The 22,333-nt window shown below is 43.3% G+C and overlaps 1 protein-coding gene across 1 annotated transcript in view; it reads right to left on the bottom strand.

The window, feature by feature from the left end:
• The window catches only part of lpp (LIM domain containing preferred translocation partner in lipoma), a 160,998-nt gene that overhangs the window by 32,113 nt on the left and 106,552 nt on the right, over positions 1 to 22,333 (bottom strand). Inside the window, 1 exon segment of the mRNA XM_071202954.1 lies at positions 10,939 to 11,035. Coding sequence (XP_071059055.1) covers positions 10,939 to 11,035 — 97 coding nt within the window.

Raw genomic sequence — 22,333 nt, 5'->3', positions numbered from 1 at the left:
ACCTGTTGGCATGATGGGTAATGGTTATTAGAATCCTCGGTGGGCATGGTGGTCCCGCCACAAACAACTACATTAAACTACTGTAGAGGCGTTTGAAGGATGTAAATATATTGAGTGGATTTAGCTGAAAAAACACCGACAATAGATAGAATCAAATACTGGGTGTGAATAAATGAAAATCCTAAGGAATACAACTTTTAAGCCCCTTTTTACAATTGAATGTAAAGTAGTTCAAACTGCATTAATGTACGAAGATGTCTATACATCTAAATGTGTTATATTGTATATTGTGCCTGCATATTTACAAGGCCCTTTGATTTCCTCTGAGTACACACAGAGCGAAGATGGCTTTAAAGGTACACCTTCACACTCAATAGAAACAGTGAGCTGTTTGGGGGAGATGGTTGGCCAAAGGCATTCGGAGACTGTGGAGGTGGAGTGTGTGTGGGGGGGGCGTCTTCTTAAACCAGCAGAAAGGTTTCACTCTGACACACATCCCACTTGTTATGACATGTCGAGGCACATCTAAAAGCAAACTCCTGAGAGGTTGCTGAGGGCGACCTCAGTAATATGCTAATGAACTCCACCAGAGTATCTCAGACAATGCACAAAGCTGTCTAAACTGGAAGCCTATTAATACATTAAGTGATGATGCTCAGATGTGTTGTAAAGGAACACAAGCAGCTCCACAACAGCGCACTCTGTGAACCTAAACTTTTTCTGACCCAATTACCTCGGCTGATCTGTACTCTCCGGCCCGCGCTGCCATTTGTATCTCTTCCAAGATTCCTCATGAACATTTCATGTGAGGTGTCTTATAAATGATGAGGATTGCTCCAGCTGACATTATGAGGGAGAATGGCAAAGCCTGCCTTTTCTTCTTTGGCTCTTATCGTAAAACAAAGGCGAGCTCAACCAGCAGGAAAGGCTTCCCGACAGCTCGGGTCCTGAGCGCAGTGCAGTATGCCCAGATGATCTCGTTTCCAATGAATGTCTCTCTACTATCTGATCAAAACATTACAAAACATTCATGCCAATGCTCACCGTACAATTCCATCAATATTGATCAGATATTAACATTTCACATCTTTCTTAATTCCATACAGTGGAACACTGAGAGTCTGGGAATGCATGAAGGAATTGTTAACTTGTCATTTTGTTTTAAAGGAGGAGATAGAAACAGATTATCTGCGGCAGTGTGAACTACGCTGCATAAGTATCATCATAGCTAATTGTAAATAATGCAAAGCATCTCATCCTTTCAATTATTCAGCTTTATGTCCTGGTTTTGGTTGACAGGAATGTAGCGATGACAAAATGTTGTAAGTTCCTTCGATGCACAAATGCCAAAGCATGTGTACTGCGAGCTGAGTAGCTGTGTCTTATTAGATTTCCACAAACACAGTACACCTACGCACAACCTAAGTGGATTACATATGACGGATGATGACATTTGGAGAAAAGGCTCTTTCAGATTACTCAAATCTAATCTGGAACTCTAAATCAGGACTAATCAGTTGCTTATCAAACAAGCTTCAATCATAGGAGGAATGTTTGGCTTGCAAACTGGCTTTCTTTGCAAGACAAGCCGTTCTTTTATAGCGCATCATGTTCAGGTTTTTAGAGTTTGAGGAGTCGCCTGTTTGGCCACAACAAATACTTGGATTCTGTAAAAACGGTTCTGATGGTGAAGTCAACAAAACTCATTTACTTGCCCTAAATAAAAAAAATTCCAATGTGCGTTTAAATTAGGGCTGCAACAAACGACTAATTTGATAATCGATTAATCTATCGATTAATGAAACGATTAATCGACTATTCGGACTATTACTGTACGCCTTGCACAATTTCTCAAACGCTCTGATTTAGCCATCAACTTTTAGATTTAGCTTGAGGTTGTTTTAGGCATGTGGAAACTAACAATGAAGACAATAAAGATGAATACTTGATTCCAAAATACATATATTATTGAAATAACTTAAATTGTGAACAAAACTAACATTGCTTTTTATTCAAATTTAAATAAATAATATTTCACATCAAAAGAAACAACAGTGTTTTAACAAATCGTATTAAATAATCTAATGACAGAACTGTAAACAGAATAGCTGAAACTTTAACAAACTAAATAATAATAATATATAATATTTTTATAGCGCCTTTCAGGAAACCCAAGGTCGCTTTACAAGTCGGGTAGGGGAAAAAAGGCAGACAGGTTAAGGGGGGGGGGGGAAGTAGCGGAAAAATAAACCTATTAAACTAACTATACAGTGGGGAAAGCCTTGGTAAAAAGGTGCGTTTTGAGGGCTTTTTTGAAAATGTCCAGGGTTGGGGCGCTGCGGATTTCGGGAGGGAGAGAGTTCCAGCGGGTGGGGGATGCCACACTGAAGGCTCTGTCACCAAAAGTCCGCAAATAACTCTGTTAATCATTATGTTTGTATAATGTAGTTAGCTCCGTGTGTTGCTGCTAGCATACATAACACCTGACGTGGACACGTTACTGTGGACGGGGCTACAGAGCTACTAGAAAGACAGTGGAACCCGGTGCATTCCTCCGTCTGGATGTGGAGCACTTTTGATAAATGTTTAGACAAATAGCTCGTGTTACCGCCCTTACATGCTAAACTCTTATTCCACTTTTGGTAACGAGCATTCTCCACATCGAGACGGGTAAAGTTTAACCACCTCGGAGCGCGTTCTCTCCGCCATCTCCCACGTGTGTGTGTTGCTGCATGTTGCAGCTGCCCGTGTGTAAACTGCCCCGCCCCCTCGCAAGCAGGCGGGGGAGAGAAAGATCGAAAATACATCATAGACGCATTTGTTTGTCTTTTTGCATATTAGAAACGAGTTGGCGACACTAAGACTGCGATATAATGTCTTTGTAGCAATAATACATGACATATCTTTTTTAAATGTCTCCAGTACCGATACAAAGACCAATAAAGTTAGAGCTTAACGGGGCGTAAAACACACGTGATGACGTCACCAACGAATCGACGACTGAATTAGTTGGCAACTAATTTGGTAATCGATTTTAATCGATTAAGTCGATTAGTTGTTGCACCCCTAGTTTAAATAAGTAACGCTTAAGTAACAATGAGAAAACAATTTAAGAACTCATTCATTTATAAATTAATACATTTTCTGAACTTTCTTATAAATACGTTTTGGAAAACTTCATAAAAATGCTTTTGTCAACGCCACGGTCATGACACGCCCTCAAAGGAGAATACCGCAATGTGAGACTTCCTGTTCTTCTTTACAGCGATTCTTTGGCAGCTGCACATGTGCTTGCTTCTGAACTACTTCAAATCATCGTAAAACAAGTAAGCATACCACCTGAGTTATTCATTACTGCTTTTGAACTAGCAAGTGTTATTTACTTTTCTTGTATTCACTGTTTTGAACGGAACATTGTCCTTTTAATGCATGCCAGCGCCATTACTGCTGTTAAAGTTAAGGCCCTGGCACACCTACCCGATTTTGGTAGTCAGAGGCCGTCAGAGGCAGTCGGGCATTCGCGGCGTCCTACTCAGGTTGGTGTGTCCCGCACCGTCGTTGCTTTACGGCACATTTTCACACCTCCCGCGGCCGATTCAACATGTTGAATCGGCCAAAGAAATCACTCTGATTGGCTGTTGCCTCTTTTGAACGACGAATACACACTAACGCTGTCTGCTGGTAAGGACAGTTATTGCCACTCGTCGACTGAAGTCTTTGCGTTGTGTTCGTGTTAAGAATTGTGGAAAAAGGTAGGACCCAAATGCAGACTACAAAAAAAGGTAAAAGGTCTAGAAACAAAAGGCGAGCTTTATTTTAAAAGCTGATCAACACAAAAACATGGCATGAAAAACACAGGTAGCACAAACACACAACACTGACCGTGACCAACATGGAGGGAGACAGGAGAGAGAAACAATGAACCGACGGGGAACACAGGAAGAGACGAGACTAAATACAGGGAGGGGTAATCACGAGACGAGAAACAGCCGGGCAGGAGAAACACAAGGGCAACAGGTGAACACAATCAGACAACTAGACACACCAGGGAAACTAAGGACAGGAGGAAAACACAGGGAGAAGGACCAGACAAGATACAAGGAGGAAAACATGACAGGGAGAAAAGAACAGCAAAACAAAACAAAAACCATTACCAGACACACAAAACTAAAACCGTGACATAACACCAAGATCGTGACAGTTCGTAGGCGGGTGGCATAGCCGACGCAGGCGACGTAGCAGACGTAAAAGTCGGGACGCCTTCGGTACGCGTTCTTTGGTCTCAGGTTGGTGTGTAGCGGCCTTTAGACTCAGCCCTGTCGTGCTCATGTAGTCTATTTTTTCGCGCAAATGGTGTTGTGCAAAGTTTGCATCAAGTGCCGACCGACGCAATTCTGTTAAAAGTGGTTAAGTTAAGAGTACGTGTTAAGAATCAACTCCGCAAACTGTTCCCCTGTGCCGCTCTAATGGCCCGTCGTAATGGAACTTTGCTGGCGTGGCTCGCTGCAAAAGTTGAGCAATGTTCAACTTTTGAAGCCTTGGCAGAAGCGTCAGCCAATCGAATCATATGCCAGTACAAGCTCTATCCAATCAAACCGCTGCTTGTGTGTCACCGGACGACAGAGTCGGTCTCCGTGTGCACAGACAGGGCTGCTGTTAACGTCGGTCTGTACAACGGAACTGTGCCAAAACTACGCCAACCGGCTGCGGAGGGAGACTCCCCCCTTCACTGGAGAACTGCGCTAAAACAGCTGATCACAATACTCCACTAGCCTAGAAATGATTGTTACATTGTCATCATGTAACTATTTTGTTCTTTTATTTGCCTCACCAGGAAACAGTCACACCTGCTCTTGAAGACACTTTGCCTCCTGCTATGTGTGTCAGACTAGTTTCAGAAGTTAATTCAAGACGTGTTATGTTTACATACTAATGTAATGAGCATCAGGTAAACGTACCCATTTCTATTTGTTTAATCACAGATGGGATGGAGATGTGAACTATGCAGCACTAGTGTCACCACTCAAAGTGATATTTTAAAACATGATCGACTCCGTCATGGAACCTTTGGACAGACACGTGCCTTGCCCTGCGCTCACGTAGACTGGTCTGCACTCTCTCTTCAAGATAAAAGTTGAAATAATCGTCTGTTATTTATTCTAGGACCCATGTGCCACTTTATAAACATCTCTGAGCATGAGTAGTTGGACATGTTATGAACTATATCAATATCATGACTATTTGATTCTTGCGAAGCAGCCTTTTTGGTGACGACTTAAAGCCTTGTAATGCATGTGAGTAGCACCTCTGTTACCGTCTGCTCACGGCTCATGTAAACTGGCTCCTTATGATTTCAACACGGATTTGATTTTTGTTGTTGAGGAAAACACATGGTGTGTCCTGATGTGTACTCAATGTAGTGTTTATTAGTATAGGGAACAGCAGAGGTCGAAGTGCAACAGGCTCGTGACGCACAGCATGACGTGGTACGCTGCCCACGAGCCAGATGCAGTTATAACATCACGTAATAACCATGTGTCTCCATGTATGTTCATGAGTTGTGCTTTTAAACAAACTGGTTACTGTCTTATGAAAACTGTTTTGAAATAATCACATTTTAATCAAATGTATTAACATGTCCATAACGTTCCCTTTTTTAAATCTGTTTAATCTGCAATGTTTCAATGCTATCAAATATTTAAAGGGTTGGATTAAAATCAGGAAGAGTTTGTCGTATATCGGTTCCGGCAACTCAATTGTGTTTTATAATTTACTTTATTCATTCTTGTCTTATGTGGTTCTTAGCACATTGTTATTTGCATTGGTTACACTTACTGGGCTTTTCATTGTCGGCTCATCTCATCTTTTCACATTAGTGAGTTACCCAACTCCTATACTTGCTTGGAAACGCTAGACACATTCTTTAGACGTTTTAGCAAAGTAACACGTTCTTGAGTAGAGGAAAACTAAAAAAGTACGTTTCACCAACTTGACTAAGCTCTTAAAATTGCTTGGAATCACTTGACACATTTATTTCACAGTGTGGGACTGGTGTAATGTGCTTCACTGAAGTTACTAATGTTGCGTAACTCAACTAAAAAGTTTCCTCGTGACATCATAACGTTAATTCAATTCAATGAACCCCCACTGGACCGAGGAAAACTCACTATCGTTGATTCAGATTAGAAGCTCATCAAAGAAATTAGTGGCACCAATAAATCCGTTGCTATAGGAAGACAATGATGCAGTCCAGAGATCGCAGCCCCACTTTGATTGTTAATTATTAGCCTTAGGCTTTCAACAACTGCTAGCCTTTCCCCGTGTACCCGCGAGGCGTGTGTGCTATTAGATTCTTTGTAATTACAAAAGGCTTGTGATCTGGGACTGATTATCCCTCAGCCCTGGATACAAAGTAAAGAACACAGCGGACTAAAGCTAATTTTAACGTTACCGTGGTGATATGTACATGTTCCTCAGCGGGGGAGGACAGGGGCTCTGAGGGTTTGCAGAGCAGCATGTGAGTGTGCTTGAACTCGCTCCTAATGAGTCCCTGCAGTCACCTCAGTCCGAGGCGCAGCCCCTTCCTCTCTGGCAGTGAATTCAGCTGTTGCCTTGTTTAACCACAAGATGACCCCCCCCCTCCCACTCCCGTAGCATCCAGCCGCTGTCAGCTAGGGATGCACACGCTATCCCTAACTTGTTCTGGCTACCTCAGCTCACATATGACCCATTTCTCAGCTCCCTTGTCCTTGCTTCACTTGCCTTGAGCCACGCAGCCTTATAGCTGCTGCAGCAGCTGCATGTATGGCGGAGCACAGAGTTCAGGCCGGGCTGCGGCGCACACACACTCACCTAAAAATGAGGCCAACCAGGCTTTGAGGGGCCATTGCTCTGTAAAATGACTACACTTTGCTTAAGCCATCAGATCCTTTTGACCTATGTCTAATGTGGACCAATTAAGTTCTTTACATCAGCGCGACCAACATGGAACCGAATATCCCTTAATACCAGTTAAATACATGTCCCTGTGGCTGTAATACACCTCCACATGCTATCATGGTGTGCTGGGCGATTATGTGCTGATAGAAAGCCTGCTGCAAAGTCCTATTGAAGGCATTGAGTGAGGTATCTAATGGGCATGGGAATTAATTCCAGGGCAAAGGGGATTAAAGGCTCGAGCAGAGCTATGCAGAGGGATGGCACTCGCTGGCAGAGAGCGTACAGAGGGCGGGAAAACACAAATGAAATATGCATAGCCGAATCCTTTTGCTTCTGAATCATATTTTGCGCAATACTATTGAAATTGGTATTTTGTTTAATCCTGGCAGTTTTATATATTTTTAAATGAGGATGAAATGAAATCAAGGGCTGCAGAGAAGGAGCACTGTAGTGCTGTAAGAAATACCTCTGGACAATCAAACAAGATACAGAGTTTATCAAATCAGGATGTTTCATCTGTCCAAAGCCGTTATCTCTCTTTCTCATTAAACCCCGAGCAGGACTCGTGTCTCATCCTTTGATCCCACTGATATCGTTTGGAGACTTTACCTTGAGGAATGCTTCCCAGACTGCTTGATATACACCTGTAAACCAACAGATACGAGGCACCAAGAATACGAGGTGAACCTCCTGGTATCACACACTGCACTGTACTGTAGCCTGGAGCCATTCTGCAAAAACACTATTCTTGTGAGACAAAAGTAACCTAATCCTGTAGGTCACGAGGCGTGCTAATCGAGGACACCTGTGCTCCCTCTTATGCCCCTTTCACACCAGCGCCTTTTCAGCCCCGGCTCGGAGCTAGAGCCTGAAAAGCGCCGGGGTTTCCAGTTCACACCGCAGCTGCGCCGGCTCTTAGCTCCGGAATCCGCTTCATTTCCAGCTCCAAAAAATTGTCGGTCCAGAGGCAAGAGCTTTGGAGCTAAGAGGTGACGTCGCTTACGTCTCTCTCACGTCGAGGCGTGCAGGAAACTAAACCCACCTCCCATGGGTCGACTGTCATGCCTGCCTACAAGCAGTAGTGCCTATAAACACACTTTATAAAGTCAGGCAACACTAACCAGGCTTCGTGTGATTCTGTTTATTTGTGCCTTACTTTGACCATCCGTTCACTGTTATCGATCATTGTGGAGAGAGGCAGACGTGTTGTTTTGTATTATTGCAGCTATCGGATGCAAGTAGTCAGTTTAGCTTCGGTTGCTATGCCAACATCACCCGTTTTATACCAGAGAAACTTTCATAACAGCGTTGTGATGCCAAACAGTGTCAATTCAGACTGACACACATTCACTTAGGCTAAGAGAACTGGGGATATGCATCAGCTGCTTGTGTGAGTCGGACAGTGAATACTTTAGAGCGGCCGCTGCAGTGCGAGCTAACCGGGAGCTAACGGGAGAATAAACTCCGTGGAAGAGCAGCTCTGCAGCGGTCGGTAAATGCTGCAGAAACACATTAATAAACAATGAACCACGGCACTCTGGAGAAAAGCATACGGTTGGAGAAGTCGTTATTCAATTTATTCTGGCTTCGTGTGATTAAAAGCAACACGATCATCGACCCGACGCTGTTGTTGTTGTGAGCGCAGTAATGGCTGCCGTTGGGGGGCAAATCAGCGATGTAAACGGTGACGTCATGACGCAGCAAGGGCAGCTCTGGGGCGCCAGTGGGCGGTGTGCACAGAGCGGGAGCTGAAAAGGGAAACCGGAGCTAAACCAGAAAAGCTGCCGCTCGGAGCTAGAAACTGAAAAGCGCTGGTGTGAAAGCCGCATTATTGTGTTAACCCATCCCACATTGTTGTATTACTACACGTGCAGTGGCGTTTCTATATGTACAAAAGTGGTGGGGCACAAAAAACTCAGATGTCTATATATAAGCTTCTGCAGAGAGGTTCATGGCTGGTGAGGCACTGGCACTGACTCTTCAGGTTTACAAATATATTAAATCAAAATATAATATTATTTTCAAAAGCTTTTTTTGTCTGATGCTTCAATTACTTTTAAACAGACAGTTCAACAGAAGGATACCCAAAAAAATTTAATTTTATCATTTACATATTGAATTGTTCTCTCTTAGTAAGATCCCATTTTCAATACAATTGCAGTCTTACCTTGACTTGAAGATTAAGTCCATTTGCCAATCCTTCTGGACAAAAATCTCTATTACTTTTTTGTAAAAGTCCTCCTTATCTTCTTGTAGTTTCAAAAGTCTATCATAAATCTAATCTAATCAATATATTTTTGTTTCGAAAATGATAAAAGTAGGGTAGACATGTGGATATTATCCGGCTGAACAAAACGTACATTTATCTAACAGCTACGTTTCCCACAGATCTTATTTTGAGCTATTTTATAAAATCCTATGGAGAAATCTCGTTGCTTTTTTGTGGAGGGAAGCCATGCGCAGCTTACTTCCTGGTTTTAGGACGCCTCACTGCAGCTCTCTCTCCTCCTCTTCACACACCACACTTTTCGCGGCACACGTACTTACAGCCAATCAGCTCTGAATGATGTGAGATGACGTATGGTGGGGATGGCAGCTCTTTGCCCCTATGGTCATTATTTTTTGCCACACACATTAAATAGGAAAATACTCTGAGCATGCGCAGTGTAGTTTTTGCAGTCACCGTTCACTTAGACAGTCAGAGGGAGGGGCAGGATCAGGTTTTGTCCCACATGGCTCTAAACAGCTCAATAGGCACACACTGTAGACACTAATTAGAAGAACACATACTAAAACAGTAATGTACAGACGAATCAGATGATTATACATGATCTTAAAATATATTTTATATATTTTTAAATTTATTTTTTGCATTTTGTTGTAATCATTATTTTAATACTTTCTGCTGACACTAGGTGGGGCTGTGCCCCACCTGCCCCTAATGACCAGTCGCCACTGTACACGTGGCATGGGTTTGGGTCTGGAGCACACCCATTAGCTTTGGACACATGTTTAGATCACTTCTATTGTGCAGCTTCACTTATTTGCAATATATATACCGCTTTATAATAATAATTATTATTATTACTGGCTGCTATCTCTTAGTTAAACAATGCAACTACTATAATGCATCTGTAAATACCTGTGCAATATAGTATTGTACTTGTACAACTGTTACCTGGCTGCTATGAGACTTCAAACATGCTACACTTGTTTAAAAAGACATCTGTTGTCCACCTGGATGTGTACTGTTGTAAATTGTAATGTCAATTTGTATCTTTAATATTTGATTGATGCCTCTTTGTCCCTTTACTGTTGCTGTAACAATGTAAATGTCCCCCCTGTGGGGCTGAACAAGGTGTTCTGATGTCACAGTGAGATAATACTCAATACTAAGATTGAATACATCTTAAAGGACACTACAATTCTCTTTGGTTTCCTTTTCCTATTTTCTCTCTGTAAACTTTTGATTTGGGGTTTAACAATATGTCTATTTTCACTTTTTATAAAAGGAAAATATACCTTTTTACTTTCCCATAAATGTTCTGAAAATGTTGTGTTTATTCAGAACCCAAACGGTTGAAAAGGACAGGACAACATGACATGTGTAAAGACTAATGAGATCAGTTCAGCCACGTGGCTGCTCTCACCTGGGCCCGATGAAGACACTGCTGTGTCGGAGGCCAAGGACCCCTTATAGCAGAAAGGATCTTACTTGTGTACATCTGGGAGTGGTTAGTTAAACAGTGTGATGATGAAGAGATGCTGTCTGAACTCGAATGTATATCTTTGATTAGTAATTGCAGAGCTCGTATACTGTGTTTCAGTCAGCAGTTGTGTTTGATGTTATGATGATTTCATTTGTCTAACTGGCTAAAACGCTCCTCAGTAGGAACAAGAAGCTACCCTGAAAACAAAGCTGCTAAATGATATGCAGCTGTGACATGTCCAACAGCCTAAAGCTGACCAAGTGTGTGTGAGATGAACCATCTTTCTTACCAAAATATTCCTCAGACGGCGGATGGTCCATGTCGAACAGCATCTTCTTGGTCAGGCGCTCCAGCTCATCCTCAGGGTGGGCCGTGTGAGCGCTGCCCTGGGGGGTGGGGGGTTTAGCAGAGTTGGGATTTACAAAAGCAAAGCAAGACAATCAAGAACATGTCAGTCATCTCTTCACTTATGTCCACCTCACTGATGAATGTCACCTGTGTTTAAAATGTGCGAGGATATCTCGCGTATCAAAAAGATGCTCAGGTCGAACTTAAAGATTCACAAAAAGCCTGACTTCAATAAATCAGAATAAGCACTCTCCGAAGGTCAAACAGAACACATTGAGTGTAATTAAAATGCAGTAGATGGGCTTCAGTCTGCCCCCCCCCCCCCCCCTCTGAGAGACCTGACCCTGGCTCAGGCCCCAGTGGTGTGCAGCCCAGAAGGTTGTGCATGTCCTTCTGTGAAATACAAGCATGTGGAAAAACTGTGACCCTGAATAATCCTTGTGTTTGGAAAAATAAGGATAGGGGAAGGAAAAGAGAAGGACAACATTAGAGGGAAACGACTTTTAAGTCGGGTACATGTGGGTGATAGGTCAGGACATATGTATTCAGTCACACAGAAGAGTTGAGGTGCTGTGGAGGATCTGAAGGATGACACAACTCTCTTCTTAGCATGCAGTCTGTGACATCTGACTGCTGTGTGTCTGTATGGGGCTGACGTCTTGCTCCTGACATTTTCTGCCAATCATCCGCAGAGCCATAGAATAAAGCCCCCCCCATTCCCCCCAGCCCTGGCTCACGGCGCAACCCGTCACAGGTGTGTGTCCTTTGCAGACACCCCAGAGGCCTGAACCTGGCTCTCTCCGTGCTGCGCGGCTCAGCGTCTTTAGAAATCAGTGTCACTCTGTTGACCTTCCCTAGATCTGCGGCCGACAGGATCTTTACAGTAGATTTGATTTTCAATATTGTGACACGGCCGGATCTGAGCTGACCTTTGTGGTCTTCCTAATTGTGACATCTGGGAGCCGTTAGCGAGCGCTCTCTGCTTTACTGTGTCGCATAAAGCAATCCGATCATCAATAGGAAATTGAGTGAAGAAATGTTTTTGTGTTGCCTGAAAGAGTAATTACTCCCGGCATTATTGATGACTGCATTTACATGCAACAGTATAATAATTAAAAGCAATAACAATTGTATTAATTTTTTTTAAAACCAAAGTTACAAAGTGCTTCACATATAGGCTTACATGCAAATATACAAATATAAGAACACAGGCAGAAGCAGGATTTATAACAGGAGCAGAGAGAGACAGCTTCTTCTGTTCTCATGCAGCGCCTTGCCATATAGACCCTACAGCTTAAGGCAAGTCAAACTGTCTAAAGGCCCTGACACACCAAGCAGACACCAGAGAACTCGCCGAAGCCGACTGTTGCGTCGCCGTGTCCTCCTGCGTCTTGGCCATGTGTCGCACAGGAACACACCGCAAAGACTTCAGTGCATGAGTGGCAATAACTCTCCTTACCAGCAGGCGGCGGTAGTGTGTATTCGTCATTCAAAAGAGTCAACAACCGGAAGACAGAGAAGAAGAACAGACTGCATGATATAAACAAACAACAAATAGCGTGTGCCAGCGCCATATAGACTGAGAGTTACGTCATCTCCGTTCACTCCAATGGACCACTTTTTTACAGCAATGGCGGATCGTGGAGCCTCTCAATCGTTCCCCGGAAGTTAGCGCCAAGGCTAGCAGAGCTGTAGAGTTGCAGCATAATAGACCGTTCGTGACGGACTTTTAAAGGTAAGAAGAAGTTTAAAGATTTATATTGCGGATATTATCAGTACATCTGATTCAAATGAACATGTGTATTAAAGTTCCCTAAATTAGTAGATTTAGGGAACGTTTACAGATAACAGATTAAACTAGCATACCGAATCAAGTTAGCAACACACGTTGAACAGCCTTTCAATTGTACATTCCGTTCTCTTAATGTCATTTCGTCCAACATGTTGAATTAGAGAAGAGGGGCTTCTAAACGGGATTGTATGCGGGGGTGGAGGGAGTTAAATATTAGATAAATATAACTTTGGTGCGTGTAAGAGTGAGTGTTTTTAGCAGAGCCATATTGTGTCCTTGTGATTCTGTTGATTATTACCTGTCTGTATAATGTTGCAGCTCAGCTGATTTTGGATTGTTGGCAAAGGGAGAGGGACTTAAAGAGCCTGTGATACGAGTTTCCCCCATCATCCAAACCCATCAATTTGAGTAAATATTGTCCCCTTGAAAACCGTTACTGAACTGATTTTGGATATTTGTACTTTGATAACCATTAATCTGCCCTTCAATGTTGACAATTTTCTGGATCTTCTCTGGGATTCTTCAAGTCCCGCCAAATGATGGGTGACGTCATTGCGGGCACAGCGCTCCAGCTGCACCGTTCAGCTCAGACAGCTCAGACAGGTTAATGTTGAACGTGTCTGAGAGCTCATATGAGGCTGAAGGATCGGTTTATGTTGTATCTGTTAGAAGTTTAGGAATGAGGTGCGTCAATATGGGCGATCATAGGTCATGTAGCCAGTGGTGGAATGGGACTAAAAATCATCCCGGGACTCTCGACCGGCCCACTTCGGTACCGCTAGTAAATTGTCAACGGGGGGAGTGGGGGATGTCAGGGGCGGCGGGTGCTGTAGGCTAGGGAAGGCTAAGCCTTCCCAAATATTTGTGTCACTGCATCCTGGTAAAATACAAAGTATAATGTCTGTGTCTTTGACATTAGCACTGCTAGCCACCTGTGCCCTGTACTACGAAGCCAGTTCAACATACCCTGGCTATGTTTGAGTAGCAAACAAACTAACAACAACAAACTAACAAACGAGATCTCGCTAAGCGGTCCTACGACGCTGGTTATCAACTCGGTAAATCAAGCCAGGATTTCTCTCACCAGCTGAGAGCGCGTTCACGGGGGCGGGGTTAGCTACATTTGACACGTTTTTACATCACAAACAGGGACAAGTGTACTGACAGCGCAGCGTCATACTTCATTAATGAAAAGTAAACTAATATTAGACAAATATGAGCTTTAAACCTCCATGACTTAAACATATAATCCAGGATACAAGCCACAGAGCTGCACCTGCAAGGTGAATACAAAACAACTGGTTTAAAAATACCTAGGCCTACCGAGTGTTTGAAAGCGTATAGTTTTATGATATCACTGCCCCGTCTAAGACACGAGTGGATCTGACTTTAATTACATTTACTCGAGTGTTTCGTCAACATAATGTGTTGCTTAAAATAATACTTCTGCATACAGTATGTGACACTGTGAGTGTTGCACGGCCAGATACGGCTGGAGAAGCTGACTCAGGAAATATATGATATATTATGATATTATATGATCGATGATCTGATTGATGATGTAATATGAATGATAAGTGCGACACGTCGGCGTCTTCTCTGCATACGGCAGTTTAACCTGTATTTCCTTTATCCTGTAATATGACTTTAGAGATTTAAACTCCGCACACTGAGTTGATCTCTTTTCTCTAGACGCCGGAGGCGGGCAGCGTCAGGTAAAAAAAGTTATTTAGCCTTCTCAAACCTGAGCCTCACGCGCCGCCTATGGGGGATGTGCTAGTGATTTATCCGACCGGCCCACTTCGGTACCGGCGCATCGGGATTCGTCCCGATGGCCAGTCCGCCACTGCACCCAGCCCACGTAAACTGTCAACGGGGGGAGCCTCGCTGGGGGAAACGGTGGACCTCGTGTCCCGATCGGAGTGGGAATAATAATGATAATAATCCGTGCATTTTATCCATTAATTTCCCAACATTGTGGTAAAAAAACCACACGTTTAATCCATGTTGGTGTACTACAACTACAAAAAGCATCGGTTTGTTTTCTCATCAGGAAATGCAGACCGGCTCAAACAAACGATTTTTAATCATCATCCTCACGATCATTTAATGTATCATATGTTCGCCGAATTGACATGAAAGCACTAATAAATGTAGTTTCATCCACTTGAGTTTACAACTACAAAAATAATCGAGTTGTTTTTATATCACATCCGACGGGAGGAAATTCAGCAGCTCTCACTCCCGATTTTTAATCCTAATGTAATCATCATCTTCACCACGATCATTTGTTTATGTTCGCCGAATTGACATGAAAGCACTGACGAATATGAATATACTAGTCAACTTCATTACAACATTATTAACGTGCCTAAACTCAGTAATTCACCATTTCTACGCATGACAACACACTCCGTGTTTGGCTCTCTCGCCGCACAGTGAAGCGTTCCCGCATTGACGTCACTTCCGGCTTCCCCCAAAACTTCAAAATGAGTTGAAGGAATTTCCCCGCGATGTTCGAAATTATTGATATTTATCGGAACGGTATCGCACCTTCTTTTTTAAACTGACGGTTCGAGATGACTAGTAGCCCAATATTTCATTGCACAACAGTTGTTGGGAGGCTGTCACAGGCTCTTTAAGTGAGAGTGAAAACACAAGGTAAGTTTAATACTACTGTTTTATATAAGTAAACACTGGACTGTCATGCAGGGTTTTTTAGCTTAAAAAAATCTTAAGTGGTAAAAAGGGAGTTTGGAATAGTTTTTGTTAAAAAATAGCAAATACCTTATCTCCCCAAGGCAATTTCCCATCCAATAGGTGTGCTGTGTGTGTATAACCCTTTCTCCTGTCTGTTGCTCCCTCTTTCAGCACAAGAACCAGAGGGGGGTTCAATGGAGCCTGAATACCTGCACTGAGACCCTCACCCTGCACCCTGAGTCTCAACTCTGTGTTTTTCAAGCCTTTCCCTGTTTTTTTGTATTAAACAAAACATGAAGCTTTCCCAATGGTGTGGTTTTCGTTTGGTGAAAAAGTGCAAATGCAGTGTTTGTATATAATTACATCACATATTTGTTTGCTGTTGGTCGTGAAATTGCTCCTGCTGACTTGAGCCAGCCATTTTTCCCTCCGCTCTGTGTCAGTGGGGAAGCCGTACATTCGTACTCCTTTCTCGGAGCGATTCTTCTAATGTTTCTAATATATCAATAAACATTAGAAAGTGATGCTCCTGACTACCATACAAGTTTAAGAAGATAATATTGGTTTGAAAGAATTCAAAGCTATAAATAAACAGCAACAGGCTCTTTAACCAAGGCACTGTTAGCCTAACATGTAAACTAGTTGTTCACACTAATCCTCATATTATCACTTAATATTAGCAAATTCTATTTTATTTTTTAAAACATATTGATGTAAATACATACACATATCGATTTGTTGTATAAATATTGCAAATCAAAACCTTTATTCACTAATAATGACCAAAAATCGTAGTTCTATCTCCTGTTATCATTGCATTCACATTGCCCGCCATGACCTTCCGGGGAACGATCCTCGTCTACATGAACCACGTGACGTTAACCGTTTTTGGACTTCCGTTGTCGTAACTCTATCTCCATCTATATGGCACTGGCGTGTGCATTCCATTTCCCTCTCGTCCATCGAAAACATGTTTCGTGCGGCACTGGAGCGATCAGCCATAAGAGGGGTTAGCGATAAGAAACAATAACAACGTGCCGACATAACTGTCAGTTGCAGCCCTAGCATTAGTATTGGTTATAGTAACAGCTACAACATTAAAAGACTTCTAGGCAGATTGAGGAGGATAATGGGAGAATGAACAGAGGGGCAGAAACATCCATCTGAATAATAATAATAACTTTATTTGTATCGCATCTTTCATACAGGGGATTGCAGTTCAAAGTGCTTTACATCAGTAAGAAATAAGATATAAAATCAGTGTAAAATAAGCAGCACGAGCAAAGCATAAAGTGGGATAAAATAATGCAGATATCTATATATATATATAGTAATCCCAACAGGCCACCTTGTTTATGGTTTGATTCAGTTTTACATTACATTTATTTGATAACTTCAGTTAACTTTGAAGATTCCGAACACTACAAAATATAATCAAGACATATTTTATCATGTATTATAGTAGAAAGTAAAACTAGTTTTAGTAGTTTTCAGTAGAAATATCCCTTACAATAAAGGCAGTATAGTATGCCCGTGTGTCATCTCCAATAAATGGCTTCAACCATCCTTTAAACTCAGATTTGATTCCCACTCCTTTCTGTACTTTTGTGAATACAGTTTAGACTGTGACATGATGACCTACGTGGATGTTTAGCTTGTCACAGAGAGGCACACACACAGTGGACGAGGTGATTAAGTGACTGAAGCCGTCTCGGCGCGGGAGAGTGTGGCTGTCTCCTCTCTGCTCTGACTGCAGCTGAGCTGCTGCGGGAGGCAACTGTGAGTCTGCGCGCCTGTGAGTACTATGGGAGGGCTGAGGGGCTCACGGCAGCTCGTTAACTGCAGGACAACACGTGAGTCTCCAAACACCAGAAAAGTCCCTAATAACACCATTACAAGTCGTTAGATCAGTCATTAGTCGCTTTTGACAAAAATAAGTAGCCAGAGGGTTTGGAAAGCCGCCGAATTTAACGACAAAGTCGCCAAGTTGGCAACACTGGTCTGTGTGTGACTTCTTAAATCGTTTGTTTACGTCCCTCACTTCCGTTTAGCTTCTGATTTGCTAGCTGAACAGCCAATCAGAGTGATTGCTTGGTCCGACTGCCTGACCCGATGCATGGCTGATTCAACATGTTGAATCGGTCAGTCAGTCCAAATAAGGCGTGTCACGGCAGACGGTGCAGGACACACCAACCTGACTACGGCGCCGCGAATGCCCGACAGCCTCTGACGGCCTCTGACTCCCAAAATCGGGTTGGTGTGTCAGGGCCTTTAGACTTTATTGATTCCACTCGGAATAAAACGTATACAACTTTACGATAACCAACATTTAAGGAACACTTTAGTCCAAATGTTATGTAACACTCAACATTTCCGCCATGTCGCTGCTTGCTGTCAGACGGTTTATCTCCAAACAACAAACACCATCTGAGTGTCGCTGGATCCGCTAACCTCATCTGCATGAAAATCATGCCAGAACAATCAATAAATAATAAAAAAAACATAGATGGTATTATTTCGTTTTGCAATGTTAGAGAAAAAACGATTTTAGAAAACTCTTTCTTAGCAAGACTTTTCAAAGATATATGTGAGACATTTTAATATCAATTAAGGCCTTAGTATTCAATGTCTGAAGGTTTGCAGGAGGAGATTTCTGCGTATAGGTTGATTTGTGCAATGTTTCCCAGCTGAAAGAAACAATACTGAATATCTATGAATTTCAAGCTGAAATGATACAGAGATTACTAAAAGGCCGTCTTGATGTTACATGGCACAGGTCAGTCACCAGCTGAGTATATGACTGACCTCCTTAGTAAACCAATCTGATCATGAGGAAGGATTGTAAAAGAAAGAGTGTGTAGTTGGTGTAATCTTAACAATACACAAGCAGTGGTAAGGCAAATATACAGCAGGTTTCTGATGGACTTTATTTCCAGAGACAAGGAGAGAGGCTGAGCTCTGATCACTGTGTATCATGAGAGAAGTGTGTGATGCATGACGTTTGGCTGATCGTGGAAACCCAAACAGAAGGCCTCATTAACCCTGAGGGATCCACACGTGCACATCGTTCTGCCACACTGACATCAGCTGCACCGAGAGTCTCAGCCGATCAAACATGAAGAGGCAGGACCAGGAGGATCAGGACCAGGAGGATCAGGACCAGGTACAAGCATTCCTCAGTGAATGGATATTGTCGCCTCAGATGACATGGCTTTTTTTAACTGAACTAATACACAATGGTCAATAGAGGGGATTTATTCTAATACAAGAACCTGAAGAAAAGAAAAGTCTGTATAATGTTCACAGACTATAAAGAGGCGCTCTTGTTGTCAACAACCTGCTCATTATTCCTGTGTTGTTACTTTGAGACAGTGAAGAGGACGATTTAACACTGTTAATCTTTGCTCCACATCAAAAGCAAATTGAAGAGGGAACGAAATGCTGCTATTACCAAAAACAGACTTTTGAGTTTAAGCTTCATTTATAGCTTATCCACTCTTTGACACCCCGCAGCAATGCACTGCCAGAGAGTTTAAAGCACCTTGTTAGGGAGTCTTTTGTGACAGCACGGAATAATTTTTCACTTGAATAAGAGAAAGAAATTGCTTCCCTGCATGCTTTATGATTGCTTCGCAGTTCCTGTTCATCTTTTCAGCGGCAACAATAGAAACCATACAGCAGCTATACGTGCTGCTGCAGACACCATTTTTCAGTTACGTCTGGCTCTGCTCAGTAAATTGTGTTCCTACGCCCTCAGGACACTCAGCTGCTTTTTCATTGAAGTTAGTGATTCAATTCAGTGTCGGCCGGGTTAAGAGCTGCACCTATTTTCCACTGTTTCCTCAGTATGGCGGGGCTTAGAGTTCCAGGTCATCTGCCATCTGCTTTATAATGGCACATCGGTTGTAATACTCCTTGAAGGCATCCCTATAGTCCATCAAATGCCAGCCTTGACAAAACCATGGTTAAATGCCAGACCACTCACATTCAGAAACAACTACAGCGTGTGTTGTGCAGCTTGATGCAGCCTGATGCAGCTTGATGCAGCCTGATGCAGCCGGATGCAACCTGATGCAGCCGGATGCAGCCTGATGCAGCCGGATGCAACCTGATGCAGCCGGATGCAGCCTGATGCAGCCTGATGCAGCTTGATGCAGCCGGATGCAGCCGGATGCAGCCTGATGCAGCTTGATGCAGCTTGATGCAGCCTGATGCAGCCTGATGCAGCTTGATGCAGCCTGATGCAGCTTGATGCAGCTTGATGCAGCCTGATGCAGCTTGATGCAGCTTGATGCAGCCTGATGCAGCTTGATGCAGCCTGATGCAGCTTGATGCAGCTTGATGCAGCTTGATGCAGCTTGATGCAGCTTGATGCAGCCGGATGCAGCCTGATGCAGCTTGATGCAGCCTGATGCAGCTTGATGCAGCTTGATGCAGCCTGATGCAGCTTGATGCAGCCTGATGCAGCTTGATGCAGCTTGATGCAGCTTGATGCAGCTTGATGCAGCTTGATTTAGCCTGATGCAGCTTGATGCAGCCTGATGCAGCCTGATGCAGCTTGATGCAGCCTGATGCAGCCTGATGCAGCTTGATGCAGCTTGATGCAGCCTGATGCAGCTTGATGCAGCCGGATGCAGCTTGATTTAGCCTGATGCAGCTTGATGCAGCTTGATGCAGCCTGATGCAGCCTGATGCAGCCTGATGCAGCTTGATGCAGCCTGATGCAGCTTGATGCAGCCTGATGCAGCCTGATGCAGCCTGATGCAGCCGGATGCAGCTTGATGCAGCCTGATGCAGCCGGATGCAGCCGGATGCAGCTTGATGCAGCCTGATGCAGCCTGATGCAGCCTGATGCAGCCGGACAGAGAGTGGGAGCTGATCACTGCCCACTGCCACATCCATCAATACAGCTGGGTGTCCCACCCACTGTGGGATTGGCATTGTGTCAGAACTGATTAAGTGAGAGGTGGAGTGGGGTGGCTGGATGCACGCTCTCACCTGACAGCACAGTTTCCCGCTAAGAACAAACCTCCGGCCCTGAGTCTTCCCTGCTGTGGAGCTGCAACACAACATGGAGCTGTCTGCATACCACCAACTGGGATTAGAGCTGTAGGATCTATCACAGCCAAGCTCTGCTTGTGGCAACATAAAAGTTATTTATAAAAAAAAACATTTTTGCTGAGACCAAAAAACACTTGGCATGTTGAAAACAGGAACATGTCATGGCTCATTGACTTTAAGTGTAACTGTTGTTTTGTAGATTGACCTGATGACCTCATGTGAGAACGTTGCACCGGCATTTTATTAAGAAATATCTAAACAGTTTTATAGTATAAATGTGAAGTGCTGCCAGAGCTGGAAATAAGACTTCCGACTCCACCAGTCTGACACACATTGGCCGATATTAACAGCTCTAATAAGATCCTTTGTCCTGTTCTGTGCGGTCTGTCCACAGCTAAGCTTTCATAACACTGGGCCCACCAGCCTATTCTTCTGGGCTCACCTTTGACTGTACAATCAAGGACCTGTCATGGTTGCAGTTATTCACAACCTTTGAAAGAAGTAGCAAATGTGTTGCCCTCGACTAGCATAAAGACAACCTCACTAGTCTGCTGCCAATTCCTGGCCTTTAGAGGCTCATGAAGTCTGCTCACATTTTTAAGCAGAGCCTCTGTAGATCCATTATATACTGATGTGTTATTAAGCACTGGGGTGCACATCACTTGTTGAGTGAGTTACTCAGATGAGTACCAGGAAACAGCGTTTGGTACTCACCCCACACGAAGCGTGGTCCTCCTCAGTGTCTCCTTCACTGTCCTCTATTTACACTTCTTGCTAGATGATGAAGATGCACCTCCCTGTCTCTTTTTAAGCCTCCCATTTGCTTTCTCCAAAACTTGTTGCCAAAACTGTGAAGTCCTTGCATTTCCTGAGGCCAATTTGAAGGATCAAATACTAAGAAATGATCACATGACTTGAAGTCATATCTGATTTCAGATGTGGGAAGTTACGAAGTACACTTCTTCAAGTACTGTACTTAAGTACAATTTTGAGATATTTGTACTTTACTTGACTTCGATCTAATTTGTAAAATTAGCTGCACCTTTACCAGCTTTGAGAACACTTTCATGATCAATCATTACAAAACATATCATATTATTCTGAAATGGACCAATCTGCACAACGACTACTTTTACTTTTGGTACTTTAACTATATTTTGATGATAATACTTTTCTAATTTTACTTGAGTAACATTTTGAATGCAGGACTTTTATTGTAACAGAGTAACACTCTGGTACTTCTACTTTTACTCAAGTACAATATCTGAGTACTTCTCTGTCTGATTTCAAACTCTTCCATAACACCCTGAGGAAGTTTGCAGCTGTGTGTTTTTTTACTCCACTTTGTTGTAAATCAAACTGCAGCAGCTTGACCACAGAGCGTGCACGTTGTGATCAGCTCATTTTGCGCAGTTCTCCAGTGTGCGCGGGGCACAGAATGTGCACAGGGGAGTCTCCCCCTGTGGCCAGTTGGCGGAGTTTTGGCACAATTCTGTTGTTCATACTGACGTTAACCCTGTCTGTGCACACGGCGACCAACTCTGTCGTCCGGTGCTCTGAGCCTCTGCCTCCTGTAAGCTTCACAGGTCCGGCGGTTATGTCCTGCGCGGCTCGGCCAGCTCCAGTTCAGTCAGTCACAGAAAGTCCGAAGAGTTTTTGCAGGGAGCGAAACGACAACGTAGCATGTCTCGTAGTTTACTCCAAAACTTGACAAGAAACACGTGTAGACGACATATGTGTTTTGTTTAGATGTTTTGAGGTACGCAAAGGCGCGAGGGGCCTA

Source organism: Pseudochaenichthys georgianus, chromosome 4 (assembly GCF_902827115.2).
Source record: "Pseudochaenichthys georgianus chromosome 4, fPseGeo1.2, whole genome shotgun sequence".
Classification (NCBI taxonomy): domain Eukaryota; kingdom Metazoa; phylum Chordata; class Actinopteri; order Perciformes; family Channichthyidae; genus Pseudochaenichthys; species Pseudochaenichthys georgianus.
This window is presented reverse-complemented; position numbering and strand designations above follow the sequence as displayed.